This window comes from Galleria mellonella, unplaced genomic scaffold, assembly GCF_026898425.1.
Source record: "Galleria mellonella isolate WM207_F2 unplaced genomic scaffold, CSIRO_AGI_GalMel_v1 utg574, whole genome shotgun sequence".
Classification (NCBI taxonomy): Eukaryota; Metazoa; Arthropoda; class Insecta; order Lepidoptera; family Pyralidae; genus Galleria; species Galleria mellonella.
Window position 1 is genome coordinate 1,352,681 of NW_026442122.1, and position 15,475 is coordinate 1,368,155.

The 15,475-nt window shown below is 35.7% G+C and overlaps 1 protein-coding gene across 1 annotated transcript in view; it reads right to left on the reverse strand.

Annotated features, from left to right (window-relative positions):
- Nucleotides 1–15,475, reverse strand: part of LOC113520465 (tubulin alpha-1A chain) — a 51,619-nt gene that overhangs the window by 1,987 nt on the left and 34,157 nt on the right. The window contains exons 2-8 of the mRNA XM_052899529.1: nt 13,728–13,950; nt 8,998–9,170; nt 8,027–8,155; nt 5,605–5,775; nt 1,441–1,644; nt 1,060–1,115; nt 455–551 (exon numbers count right to left, since the gene is read on the reverse strand). Coding sequence (XP_052755489.1) covers nt 455–551; nt 1,060–1,115; nt 1,441–1,644; nt 5,605–5,775; nt 8,027–8,155; nt 8,998–9,170; nt 13,728–13,950 — 1,053 coding nt within the window. The remainder of the gene's footprint in view (nt 1–454; nt 552–1,059; nt 1,116–1,440; nt 1,645–5,604; nt 5,776–8,026; nt 8,156–8,997; nt 9,171–13,727; nt 13,951–15,475) is intronic.

The following is a 15,475-nucleotide window of genomic DNA, read 5'->3' on the forward strand; positions in this document are numbered from 1 at the left end:
ACAATATACCACATCAGGTCTACCTCCACGCGGTTCCTCTAGAAACCACCTTGACTATCTCTATAGGAATTCGTCTTTATAGGCCAACTGACTTGTTTCATCCAAACCTATTACCACCGGGGGGAAGGGATTGTTAGTATTGAGGACTACCAGTCCATTGCTAGCAATATACCTTGAGGTCAACTTCTACGTGGAAACCCTCCCTCCTGGAAACCATCGTGCTGAATTCCAGGTGAATTCATGGCGATGGACTAACTGACCTGCCATTTCATTCTCACCTATCACCCTTCACTGGTGGCTTACCAGCGTATACCGTTAGCACAGGCGAGGTTAATCCATTATCATCCATTAAATATAAACCTACTACCATTAACTGGTTTCCCACCAGCGTATATCAATAGCACAGGTGGGGTTACCATTCCATTATCAAAAATCAAATGTTTTTGTAGCGTACCTTGAAGCCGGTGGGGCACCAGTCGACGAACTGTATAGTTCTCTTCGTCTTGATGGTGGCGATGGCTGCGTTCACGTCCTTCGGTACCACATCGCCTCTGCAATGAAAGAGTTAATTATGCATATTTATATAATGAAAAGAGAGAATCAAGTCGTCATGCAAGTCCATTTAATTCAGTCTATAGCGGTGTTTCCCAACGTTGGGTCCACGCCCCACAGGGGAGCAATTTGGTGGTTAAGGAGGACAATCAAAAAATGGTCTCAAATTGATTTTAACCTTCTTGCTCCGGGCCATTTAAATGCAATGCTACGAGTAAATATCGATGCCAAATTTAACAAAAAAAAGTAACTTTAAAAAATGTTGTAAATATTTATTAGGTATAGTTTCGTTTGACGTTACCAAAATATCAATTGGGCAATAAGAGTCGTCAAGTAAACTTTGTCGGGAAAAATTATGTATGGAAGCATAAAAATTTTAGAAATGTTCAAGTGGGGCATGGCACTAAAAAGGTTGGAAAACACTGGCCTATAGTTTATTTTAAAAGAACTTGATATAGATTTAAGTTAATGTTTAATTAACCTAACCATGAGATTTAAGCAATTCACCTGTACAACATACAGCAGGCCATGTACTTGCCATGCCGTGGGTCGCATTTTACCATCTGAAATATAGAAATTAGGATATTTAAATTTAATAGTAATAATGCTTTTCCTGCTTTTTAAATAAATGCTTAAAGTAAATGAGGATTTTCTGGATAAGTGCGTTTTATATTAGGTCTTACCATTGCTTACTATCAAGTAAGGTAAGTTGAAGTGCAAATATATTTTAAGGGAGCTTATGGTAGAGGGATGGGCAGCAGTGTCCCTCTTAAAACATCACCAAAAGCCAATCCCGCCTTTGCCAAAAGCGTGGCAACTACTAGCAAAACTCCCCTTATAACGAAAGCTATGTAGGATTCAATTCATACAACAATAAGTGAATATTACCTGATTGGCGGGCTCGAAGCACGCATTAGTGATCTCTGCGACGGTGAGCTGCTCGTGGTAGGCCTTCTCTGCGGAGATGACAGGCGCATAGGTGGCCAGCGGGAAGTGGATGCGCGGATACGGCACCAAGTTGGTCTGGAACTCCGTCAGGTCCACGTTGAGCGCGCCGTCGAAGCGAAGCGACGCCGTGATCGACGACACTATCTGCACACCAAATTGTACATATTATTAGTTTGTTTTTAATAAATATTAATGGTATGGTAACCCTACCTGTGTTATTGGTATACACTGGCCGAGTACCAATGAGGGATAGGTGAGTATAAAGCAGGCCAGATGACCTATCGTGAAGTCCACCGTGAATTCAATAACAAATCAATGACAATAGTTTCCAAAGACAACAGCGTAGACGTTGATCTGACAGGATATCACGCATGGGGGGTATCATGGGAGAAACAGTATACTCTGTTATGTCCATGGTACTGCTCATGTCTATAGGCGATGGTTATCACTTTACATCAAGTGGGCCGTCAGCTTGTTTGCCATTCTAAGTTGTATAAAAAAAAAGGATTAATTGCTAGCAATGATGTAACTAATTGGGAATACCCCATTACTAACAATCCCTTCCTTTATTAATAGCTTTTACTCATAATGTAATACCCACCGTATTTTGGAAGTAGAACTATTAAAAGAAAATGTCAAACGAAACAGAACACTTGGAGCATCAATATAAAACATACATCAGATTTTAGTATAAACTAATAGATTTACACTTTCACGTTGCATAGTTTACTGTTGTTATTATTGTTGTTTATTTTCGTAAGAACTAGTTAGGCAGGCTATTGTTGTTTATTTTCGCAAAAACTAACTAGGGAGGCTGTTGTACTTCTTGTTTATTTTCGGAAAAACTATCTAGAAAAGTTTTTGTTTATTTTCACAAAAACAAGTTAGGAAGACTGTGGATAATATATTCAAAAATTTGCTAAGGAAGATATAACAATTTTAACTAGGTATTATTAAGTTTATTTTTAGCTGTACGGTTTTTACCTTTAAATACTCTATAGGTTTTTTTCAGCTTCTGAAAGGTTAACTGTGAGAGATCCCTCTATGGAATAAATTCGCCATGTGTCCGATGTAAATTATGTACAATAAAGATTTTACAATACAATAACTAAAATAATTGAAATTTATCTTTTTAAAATGACAAATTTGGGTTTTTTTTAATTTTTATCACTTTATGTATGTCTGTTTTTTTTTTTTTTTACAACACAGGGGGCAAACGAGCATGCGGCTCACCTGATGGTAAGTGACTACCGCCGCCCATGGTCACCCACAACACCTACGGCCTTTTAAAAAGGAATATGCTCTTTTCTTGAAGGTTATGTTGTCGTATCGGTTCGGAAATACTGCTGCTGGAAGTTGATTCCAAAGAGTGGTTGTGCGAGGAAGAAAGTGCCTTGAAAAACGCACGGTGGAGGACCGCCACTCGTCCAGATGGTTGGGATGAAATTTTAGTTTATGGCGGGTTGTACGATGGTGAAAATCTGCAGCAGGTATCAATCCGAACAATTCTTCAGAGCACTCCCCATGATAAATTCGGTAGAAGATGCACAGAGATGCAACATCTCTACGCAGTTTCAGTGGGTCGAGCCGGACAGTAAGACGCCGATCGTCAACAATTCGAGCTGCCCGACTTTGAATGCGGTCTAACGGAAATAGTTGGTACTGTGGCGCTCCTGCCCACAGTGTGAGAACATATTCCATGTGTGGCCTCACTTGAGCATTTTATACAGTTTCAGGCGGTTTTCTGGCGTGAAATACCGTCTCACCCTATTGAGCACCCCCAACTTTTTGGAAGCTATCTTAGCTTTTTCCTCCAGATGACCGCAAAACTGGACGTCGCTAGATATATCGACGCCAAGAATCCCCAGACTCGACTTATTATCAAGGGAAGTGCCCTGAAAGTGAGGTGATACGACAAATGGTGTCTTTTTTGCGGTGAACGCGCAGACTTGTGTCTTCTTAGGGTTAAAGTGAACAAGATTGCGTTCACCCCAGATCGAAACTTTATCGAGTGAAGTTTCGATTTCATTTATACAAGTCTATTCCGGAGCTCATCGGTATGCCCGCGAGATCTTTGCATGACCGGTGTATAATGCATCTCCTGTACTGTCGTCCGCATAACAATGAATATCACTGATCTGTAACATATCATTGATATGCAGAAGACACAGTGTTGGAGATAATCAACACAGCCTTGCGGGACACGAAAGCATTCACAGGTTTTAAGTCAGAGCATGCTCCGTCGACTACGACCTTAATGCTACGTTCCTTAAGAAAGCTGGCGACCCAACTGCACAATCTCGCAGGCAACCCAAACGAAGGTAGTTTTGAGATTAGTGCCCTATGCCACACCCGATCAAAGGCTTTCGCAATATCCAGACTAACAGCTAAGGCCTCTCCCTTATTCTCGATTGCCACTGCCCATCGGTGTGTTAAATAAACTAAAAGATCACCAGCCGAGCGTCCCCGTCGAAAGCCGTACTGGCGGTCTGAGATCAGCTGGCGATCCTCTAGGTACCGGAGCAGTTGATGGTTAATAACTGACTCCATGACTTTCGAGAATAAGGAAGTGATAGCTATGGGCCTATAGTTAGCTGGATCTGAGCGGTCTCCTTTTTTAGGGATCGGATGCACCAAAGCAGTCTTCCAAAACTTTGGGACTATACCTGATGAGTAACAGAGCCGAAAAAGACGCGTAAGAACCGGAGCCAACTCTGGTGCGCACGTCCTTAGCACAATTGGAGGAATGCCATCGGGCCCGCTCGACTTATGGATTTCAGGGAGAGAAGTGCTCTACGCACTGATCTTTGCGTGAGTTTAACATCCGGCATAGTTTATTCTACAACGCGGGATGGTCGGCGGTAGTTTCTCCCCGTCATCCAATGTCGAGTTTGATGCAAAGAGAGATCAAAGGAGATCGGCCTTCTCTTTGGCGTTCAGAGCCAACGAGTTATCCTCCCTGCGCAACGGTGGAAAAGATGACTGACAGAAATTCCCTTGTGCAGCTTTGGCAAGAGACCAGAAAGCTCGAGATCCCGAAGGTAAACTAGCCAATCTCTTGCCAATTTTACCAATATGTTCTGACTTCGCTGTGGCCAAAACTCTTTTGAAGGACCTAGAGGCAAAGTTATACTTCTTTTTAAGGGCACTGATGTTAGGATCTCGCTTATGCCACACCTTTGGCCCAGGCTAGGAAAGTTTCAGGCGAGATGCTATTCTACAAGAGGCTCCATACCAGGTCTGGGATTTCCCACCGACAGTTGTCACCACAGAGTTAGGAATAAATAATTCCATTCCCTGAAGCACCACATCGGCGATGGAATTGGCGATGGCGTTGGTGATCCCCCAGTGCGAAGCAAACCTGCCTCCATGGGTAAGATGCGAAAAAAATTCGCATCTCATCCCAGTCTGCCGACCTGTAGTGCCAAACACGACGTCTACCCGTAGAACGTGGTGGAATCGGACTTATGAGAGGCACCCGACCTCCGCACCAGACAGTGATCCGACGATCAAGCGGAGCTTCGACGGAAATCACATAGTTGTCTGGGTGGGTGGTCACAAAAGGTCCAGCAAGGTGAATGGTCCAACACATCAGTTTTATTCTCGTGGGCGAGGAAACAAGCTGCGTCAGACCATAAGTGAAGAAAGTCATGAACAGATCTTCCCGCATAGTCGGTTGTACGTGAACCAAGCCATTCGGTATGGTGGGCATTAAAATCGCCAAGAATCACGACTTCAGCGGAAGGAATCTGTTCGAGCAGGAATCTGTAGCCATTTGGACGTGCTCAATGAGTTGGTCGGTTTCGATGTTACCGCTGTGGGACCTGTATAGGCATGCATAGACGCGAGGATGGTCATTGCAGTCTACACGCAGCCATAAAATAGACAGGTCCGTTCCTTCAAGAGTTCCAAGGCGGCGACAACAGATATCCTCTCTGACATACGCACATACACCGGCACGCGAAATGTTTGTACTTTGTATGCCATCACAAAAAAAAAATAATTAATCTACGGGAAACATATTTAGTTACAAAATTAAAAACCTTTTTTTTTTCAATAATTGCTAAAAATTTTTAGTATGTTTAATTCATACTTGTTGCATACCTGTCCGATAAGCCTGTTCAAATTCGTGTAAGTAGGTCTCTCAATGTCCAGGTTCCGCCGGCAGATGTCGTATATGGCTTCATTGTCGACCATGAACGCGCAGTCTGAATGCTCGAGCGTGGTGTGAGTGGTCAAGATAGAGTTGTATGGCTCTACCACGGCCGTCGACACCTGGAATTTTAGGGCATACATTTAATGGTAATGCAAAACAAGTGTTGTTGAAGTTATTCACAGGAACATGTTGTAAATGAGAGTAACAAATTGAAAAATTCAGTCAAATAATTGATTTTTTGGTTAATTTTAAACTTTCATATTGTTTAGACATATTTTAAATTATTTAAAAAAAATATTTGTATTTCTACATTAACTGAGTGTGTTATGTAACCATATATCAATCAATTAAGGTCAATTATACATTTGTTTATATTTTCATTAACTTATATAGAAATAAGTTATACATACAAATACTTATATTATACTGATTATTTGACAAGAATACGAGCCGAGTTTCCTGTCAGTTCTTCTCATCTCGTAATCATTCCGAACTGACGGTAGATTTGACATATCATAAGACTCTGTAATAGACCTACATGAATAAAGATATTTCGAATTTGATAATGATTTTATATACTATTTATAACTATAAATATCAACTGTAACACCGTTGGTTTCTAATAAATAAATACATGTAGGCGAATTCTAAAAGGAGGTTCCCAACTTGTCTAATTTGTTAGCGACTACATCTATTGCTAATATACTCGTAGGCGTATACCAATTCCTTTTGATTTTTTTCATTGATAGGGGTTTCTCTCGTGTTAGTTCCTTTTTGTTTTTGTAATTTTTATATTATAATCTTTTTCTTTAAAGATAAAAAAAAAGAAACTATTTGTTACTTGCTTCACAAAGTATTGAATTAAAATATTCAAGTTCAAATCATCTTTATTCAAATATACTTGTTTAAAAGCATTTTTAAATGGTTTTTTTTATTGAATTAAATTATCTCAAGAAACTCAACAGTTTCTTTTAAATAACATTATGTGTATTTATTTAAATATAAAAACGTGTGCTTGATTTTAAAAGCACTTTTATCTTTCAAATATATATATATATATATATATATATATATATATATATATATATATATATATATATATATATATATCGATGTGTGTGTTCATCTGTGTTGTATATTGCCACATAGTTAAAATGGGGAACAATTCAATTACAATCATACCTATAATAGTTATAAAAACACATCTACGATCATCCGCTCCACATTTCTCTTTGCATTTGCATGTTCACTTGGCTGCAAATACCTATTATGAATTTATGAACATTCTTACACCGTCACGCTTTGGACATCCTTCGAAGCGGAATACCTAATACTTTTTTTTTTATACCCGCATTAATCAGTCATTATAATAACACAAGGAAAGTGTTTTTTAATTGATTATCTCGTAAAACATAATAAAAAATATAAAAATACCTATGTTAATATATTGCAACATCGCATGTTTGACTTTTATGTAATAGTAGCTGTGGGAAGATGTAAACTGGTCATCTCTGTACATGAAAGGGTACTTACTGGCATGGGTAATATGGATACCGATCCGATATCTATATATTGGGTTTTCCTGAATATAATAATAATATATTAATGGTGGAAAGAAACTCATTACCCATTTTGATATCGCCCATATCGGTCGGATATATATTTTCGAAATCGTTAAAAGTCTGTTATCCAATATTATTTTTTGGATAACAGACTTTTAACATATTCGTTATTGGACCAGTATATAGATATTGTAACTAAAATATATATAGATATTGCTGTATATTACCTATCCTTAGTACCTACCGAGGTTTTCCCAAGAGACTACAGCATGGGGTTCTTCAAAAGGGGGGTAAAGAGGTTTCTTCAGGGTCGGCAACGCGCGCGTAATATCTTTGGTATGGCAGGCGTTCATAGGCTACGGTAACCGCTTACCATCAGGTGGGCCGTATGCTTGTTTGCCACCTCAGTGGTATAAAAAAAAATACATAAATATTTAGTGCAAAGACAATAAGTGTGTTCATGCAGTACGATAAAATCTACATTTTATGTTACGATTTGGCATCATAATATTTCTAATTATCAAATTTACTAATTAAAAAAAAATAGACAAAAGTTAATATGTATTATACAATATTATTTAGTAATAAATAAATACGAAATGTCTATATGTGTCCGTTTTAATAAAACCCAATGAAATGATAATTAAATTTTGTTGAAACCATACCACAGAAACATTTTATAAGTAGAATTAGTAATAAATCGAAATATTCATTAAATTAATCAAATTGTAGTCGTTTCAGTTGTTCATTTGTTTATAATTTCATCAAGTCCTATTGATATAGACCACTAATAAATATTTTCTCTCACCTGAGGAGCAGGGTAGATGGAGAACTCCAGCTTGGATTTCTTGCCGTAGTCGACAGAGAGCCGCTCCATCAGCAGCGATGTGAACCCGGAACCGGTTCCACCGCCGAACGAGTGGAACACCAAGAAGCCCTGTAAGATGAGGACACGATAAAATATTAATGGATTCATGTCAAACTCTTATAATACGAACTTGAATTTAGATATAAGTTCTCCAAAATTAGGTGGATATATATATTTTTTTACAAAACGAATATAGGTATTAAACTAGTAGCTTCATCCGCGTGACCGGGATAAAAAATTAGCCTATATTTTTCTGCATTGTTTTTTTATCTGTATTATTATATCTTTTCTCCATTTTAGTGTTCCCCAAGGGTAAACGCCTCCTCCAACTTTATCCACTCCTTGTCTGTAGCAATATTTATCCAATTTTTCCTGCTGTTTTAATTATTTCATGGACCCATCTCTTTATTTGCCTTCCAACCCTTCGTCTTTCTTCATACCGTGTAATAAATTGATACTAAATTTTACAATGATTGACTTAGCCTTTTGAGTGCTAAGAGGCAACAAACAAACAATCAAACACATTTTCAAACTGACTTCAAAAATAAAGAAGTTCTTAATTCTGTTATTTTTTAATGTTTGTTACCTCATAACTCCGTCAGTTCTAAACCAATTCGGAAAATTCTGAAAGGAGATACTGACAGATTAGTCCCATGGAAATTTTATCAAAATTCCACGTATTATACATATAAACCTTCCTCTTGAATCACTCTATCTATTTAAAAAAACCGCTTTATAATCCGTTGCGTACTTTTAAAGATTTAAACATACATAGGGACGTACAGACAGCGACAGCGACTTTTATACTATATTATGTTATAGTAAAGACTACGAGTAGTAAGTAAATAAGGACAAATTTTTGTACAAAGTTTCTCTCTAATAAATTGTACATATAGAAGCGTCAGCATCACCTGCAGACCAGTGCACTGGTCGGCCAGCTTCCTGATCCTGTCGAGGACGACGTCGACAATCTCCTTGCCGATGGTGTAGTGGCCCCGGGCGTAGTTGTTGGCCGCATCCTCCTTGCCGGTGATCAGCTGCTCGGGGTGGAACAGCTGCCGGTATGTGCCGGTACGGACCTCGTCTGTGGACATCGATATTATTAGTGAAAAGTGTTCTACTATATACATATTAAGTTATCTTTTGCTTTGCACATTATTATGTACTAGTTTATTTCTAATTTCCAAAGCTGTTTATTAAAAAAAAAAAACGCTAAGATGTAGAAGATTGGGATTCGTTGATTAAAAAACTAATATCAAATTTTTTTTTTTTATATACAACTTAGAATGGCAAACAAGCTGACGGCCCACCTGATGAAAAGTGGTAACCGTCGCCTATAGACATGAGCAGTACCATGGACATAACAGAGTATACTGTTTCGCCCATGAAACCCCCATGCGTTGCCATTCCTGATAAATATTTTCTAAACTAAAACTTCATTGTCATTTTTCTTTATTTTTAATCAAACATCTATGTAAATTGATTTCATTTGAACTCAACTTTTTTCCAAATTTTGCCGAAATCATTTCATAAACATAATAAGATTTTTGCATTGAAAATACATATAAAATATAATGTAAATACATTTGTAAACTAATATAATAAAAAAAAATTCATAAGTTTCTAGAAAAAATAAATAGTAATAATATGTAAAAATTGTATAATTTTTTATTTGCATAACTCAGTATGTGCGTAATCTATGCTTTTTAATCGTCATTTTGTAATAGTCCTCTTAAGGGAGAGGAAAGGGGGGGAGGAAGGGATTATTAGTAATGGGGTCTGTTACTAACTAACCCATTGTCAGCAAAACAGCCTATCTCCTCCTCCTCCTCCACGTGGCTCCCTCTGGAAACCATCCTGGTTAATTCTAGTGGGATTCGTCAGAATGGGCTAACTGACCTACTTTCATCGTCACGTATCGTCGCTTGCGTATACCAGTAGCACAGGCGGGGTTACCATTCCATTATCACCATTAAAAAAATAGCCCTCTTAAACTAATATTGTAGGCACAAAACTACAAATTAGTAAAAAAGGGTAGAATATAATTGAATTTGCTCACATAAAAGCATGAAAGCTGAAAGTAATTTAGTCGAGACAGATGTGTCCAGACTGTTCAGATACACTTAAAACTAATTGCTTGTACTCGCTCCGTACCAAGAATTCAAACGTACATAAAGATAACAGATAAAAAGGATGTTCTGAAGTTTCGAGATTTCCATCTCAATGGATGATTTACTCATTAAATTAGTTATTACAGTGCTCTCAATAAAGACTGTTTCTATTTAAACATGAAGTTACAATGCTTATATTTATATTTAATTTATTATATATATAATATTAGATTGAACCAAGTATTTTAGTCTCTATCCTAGTCAGATATTAGTTTACGGTCAAAAATGTAAGAACTAATGTTACAAGTAACTGTCGTGAATAAAATAAATAACAGAAAAAGAGTAATTTTTTTTTTTAAAAAAAATAGATTTATTTTTATAATGTCTTTTTTTTACAACACGGTGCAAACGAGCATGCGGCTCACCTGATGGTAAGTGAATACCGGCGCTCATGAATATTTACATACATATATACTATATATATATACATACATATATGTGCATATGTATAACGAAAATTTTATGAATTTACTATATTTATTGTTTCCGACAAATAACAAGCGTCGTTGATCGTCGATCGATACAGATGTGAACATTAGTTTTAAAAATAATATTCCTATAATTAAATTACTTCAACTTTAAGCTGTTTTGTATAGTTAGATGACATATCGGGTTCGATTCTAATATCCTCCTACCCATGAAGAAAGTAAAGTTAGCATTGGGATTATTGTTTCATTGCTGAGTATGGGTTAGTACGTAGAATAAAGAAGAAGAAGAAGATTATTCTATACAACTTGCAGACAAACTAACAGTTCAATTGATAGGAAATGACAACTGTTGCCATAAGTATGTATATCATGTCCTTTAACTTAACTATCATATTCTTTTGAACCAAATTCTTCAGGTTCGGCAATGCTATTAGGCTAATAGGGTACGGTAACCGCTCACCATCAGGTGGGCCGTATACTTATTAGTCACCTCAGTCTATCATATAGTACCATATATATATATATATAAAGAATAAAAAAATAAGCTCAGCTGCTACGAAGAAACACGACTGGGATAGAGTTAACCGTTCAGAAAACTTAAAACTCTCCCTACAGCGTTATGAGATCTATTTAATATATCATAAAACTCCTGGAGATTTCTGGAAGACCAAGTGTAAGATGAGTAATGCAGAAACGAGCTTATTAAGTGGTAACTAGAATGAGATAGTCAGCGATGCGTGGCCGCTGGCCGGCCGTGCGTGACCGCGCAAAATGACTTACTGCATGCAAACTAGATGTAGCTAATAAATTAATATTTATCATATTAAAGCTATTATTATTAATCTGAATGAAGTAAATCTATGATAATAAAATAATAATCTATATTTTTAGTTAAATTCATTATCAGTTAAAATAATATAGGCGACGTGCTGAAGAAGGGCCAAATTAAAAGTACCCGTAACCGGCGAGCGTGTATGAAAAGATTGATGAATGTGGAAGAAGCGAAAGAGGTTTGTTTAAATCGAAGCATTTGGCGTTCTATTGTTTCTGCCTAACCTAATGGGAGACAGGCGTGACAGATATGTATATGTATGTATTAAAGTAATATTTATGATCCGTACCCGACCCAAAGGTCCGCGGGGAAAGGGATTGTTAGTAATGGAGGTCAAATAGCCCCATTACTACATTACCCCATTACTATACCCTGTCAGGTCGATCTCCACGTTCCCCCTGGGAACCATCGTGAACAATTCTAGTTGAATTCGTCACGATGGGCTAACTGACCCGCTTCATCCTCACCTATCATCTCTCACTGGTGCCCCGCCGGTGTATACCGATAGCGCAGGAGGGGTTACCATTCCATTATCACTTATTAAAAAAAAGACCCAAAGGTCCCCACGACACTTGCGGTATTTCCGCGTTGTATTGCCAGAAATATCCTTTCAGCCAGCCTTTTTAGTTAATATATTTTAGGATATAATTTAAAGTCTTGTTCATCTTCTTTCTTTCAAAAAGTCTTCTTTCTTTTCATTTAAGTTTTCTCTTAGTTAGGAAAGTAATTAAAAAAAATCCACATTAATACAGTTATGAAGATAATTAAGATCGTGCTACACAAACGAAACAAACTGCAAATGATGCAAAATCAGTATATAACTGATTTTGCATCATTTGCGATGATTTAAAACTAAACTATTATGATAAAATTTCTATTGGACCAATATCTAAGTACATCCTACCTTTAATACATTTCAGATTAAAAAAGAATTATCGAAATCGGTTTACAAGTGACAGAGCTATGAAGTAACAATGATATAAAAAAATATAACGGAGTTGAGTATCTTCTTCTTTTTGAAGTCAATTGAAGATAAAATGGTCATGTGAGTAAACCTATCAATTAAAAATAATTATCGAAATCGATATAAAGTGAGCAATAATATCACGTACTAGTAATGTATAAAAATGCATAAAAAAGTATAACATATGTATTTTATTTGAGACTTGAAAATTTCTTAATTTTAAGTATTTAAAAAACAAGATATCTACAGGTATATTATTGAAAAAGATTCCAAATTATAATAATGTAAAAAAAAAAATAGGAAATTTTTGAATTGCATTCGGTTGTCTTGTCAATCAATGCAACGTGTCGAAGCGATCGATGTGTGAATGTATCCATTTAATTTTATCAGATCCGACGTCTGACCATGCTGCTGACAGTTCATATTGCACTATACCTACTTGTACATTGTGAGATTGTTAAATTTTCAATATATATGTGTATATTTATTCAATTATTTCAATATAATATATTATATATGTATATAGCTGTACAGACAAAATGTAACAATCATTTCTATTTCTATATCTAATTATTACATACTTAATCTAATTATTTACATGTAAATATTTATTTATATTATGATATAAAATATTTGAAGTAACTAAAATAATATTATTGTAATTAGATTATTTTATTTTTTTGTACATATTGTTATATCTTTGTGTAATATTGTTAAAGTGTTTTCATTCATTCATTTTTCATTATTAGATTGGATATAGTATTAGTTCATAGTTTAATATATTTAATTTTATAAACAAATAGGTATCTATTTTTCAGTCCCTTAATCTGTGTTAGTATTAAAGTTATCTCCCTTACAGGTTTCCATGGAAATTATAAATAGTTAAAATTATAAGTAAAATTTCATAGTTAGTTTTATTCGAAACCATTTTATATGTATGTATAAAATATTTGTCTTCAAAGTTTGCATTATAAGTTTAAAAGTTAAAAGACCATTTTTATTTTAAATTAAATATTGAATAATATTAATTAAATTTGTATATATTTAATCGTATATATAATAAAAAAACATTTTTGAATATTTTATTTATTGAATCATTTTTTAATTAAATATAGAACAACTTATTCACCGATAATTTAGCTTAATACAAGTAATTTTTTTTTAAACAATTAACTATTTTTGAGTTTATTTAATTTCGAACAAATTTTCTCCTTATAATATTTTTTATTGTATTTTTTAGGCTTACCCACAACCGTAGGCTCCAAGTCGACGAACACAGCCCTGGGCACATGTTTGCCCGCACCCGTCTCGCTGAAGAAGGTATTGAATGAGTCGTCCCCACCGCCAAGGGTTTTATCCGACGGCATCTGCCCATCAGGTTGGATGCCGTGCTCCAGGCAGTACAGCTCCCAGCACGCATTGCCGATCTGGACGCCGGCCTGGCCGATGTGGACGGAGATACATTCCCTCTGGAAAAATTAATTAGCATTAAAATATTTTGTATTGTAATTTGGTATTATCATTCTGTCTGCAATGCATTTGAGGTCGTTGCTCCATTTAGTGGGGATCGTCATACACTGTTTTTACGGTTCGGAGCCATTCCTTATGGCAGACTATGGAATAAGTTCATGTCCAGCAGTGGACAGATATTTTATTTTTATTTATTTATTTACAAGAAACATGGTAAGTGTATAGAAGTTACAATAAGTATAAGTCCTCATATTTCGCCATAATTAGGCATGCAAATATTAAAACTTAAAAAGAATAAATGTTAAATAAGTCATTAAAATTCGAAATGTTATATAAAATCAGAGGGAGACTTTGTACAAAAGTCGATTGCTTGGGTACCTCTGTCTCATTCGTGTTACAACCGTGAAGCAGTTGTGTTTGCATGGCTGTGTTTCGGTATGAAGGGTTAGATATGGCGTGAATTTACAGGGTACAGAGGAATAACACCTGAGTCCTCAGAAATGGCAACGCATGAGGTAATAGAAAAGGTATACTCTGTTATGTCCATGGTACTGTTGTTTATAGGCGATAGTTACCACTTTACATCAGGTGGGCCGTCAGCTTGTTTGTCATTATAAGTTAAAAAAAAAAAAACTAACTAACTAACTGCTAACAATCCCTTTCCCCCCTGTAATTAGGAGACTATAAAAAACAAATGTCAATTCATTACACTTTCTAAATGACAATATTATCTTCAAATCTACGAATAATGGAATAAAGAGTTTAGTTCAATGACGTTTTATTAGGTAGCTACGTAAACGTTAAAGCTCTAATATCCGGCTTTGAATAGGACAATATAAATGTTGACATTCTTCAAGAAAAGTGATTCATTGTTCGACTAATACCTATTTTCCAGTCATTCTCTGTGGTTTATGGAAAAAAATATGAAAGTTTCATTTGAGAATATTATTATAGGAGGTACAAGTCAATACAGATCGATTGTTATAACCAGCGGACTCGGCAAACGTTGTTTTACATTATTTTTAGAACTATACATGAAAATTTATCTTACTATAAATATTATATTCGATTGCCATCTTGCAACCCTATAGCGGTATATAAAAATTGCAATTAAAAAATAGGGGTTGTTTTTATTTTAGTCTAATATGCCTAAAAGCTATTCTGCCTAGTACTAAAATATTTCTGAACTAGAAGGTCAAAATACCTACTTGTTATATTGTTTACCTACCAAGAAAACCCTGGTGTTAGTGTTCTCTCATGAATTTGACATGGTTCATGTTATGACAACCACTACCATCAGAGATATTAATGACTTTACGTAGGTTGATAGGTAAGTAACTATTTATTTATTTTGTAGTTTTCAGTGCACATAAAATAAAACCGTTTAACTTAAAAGTTTTTTTACCGATTTTTATTTTCTTGTTTTTAGTATTTAGTGAAATTGTTTACCGAATATTCCTCATTCTATTTAATTCATTCAGTGCATCATTATTACATGGTTTCTTACCTGATAATTTAGTACAA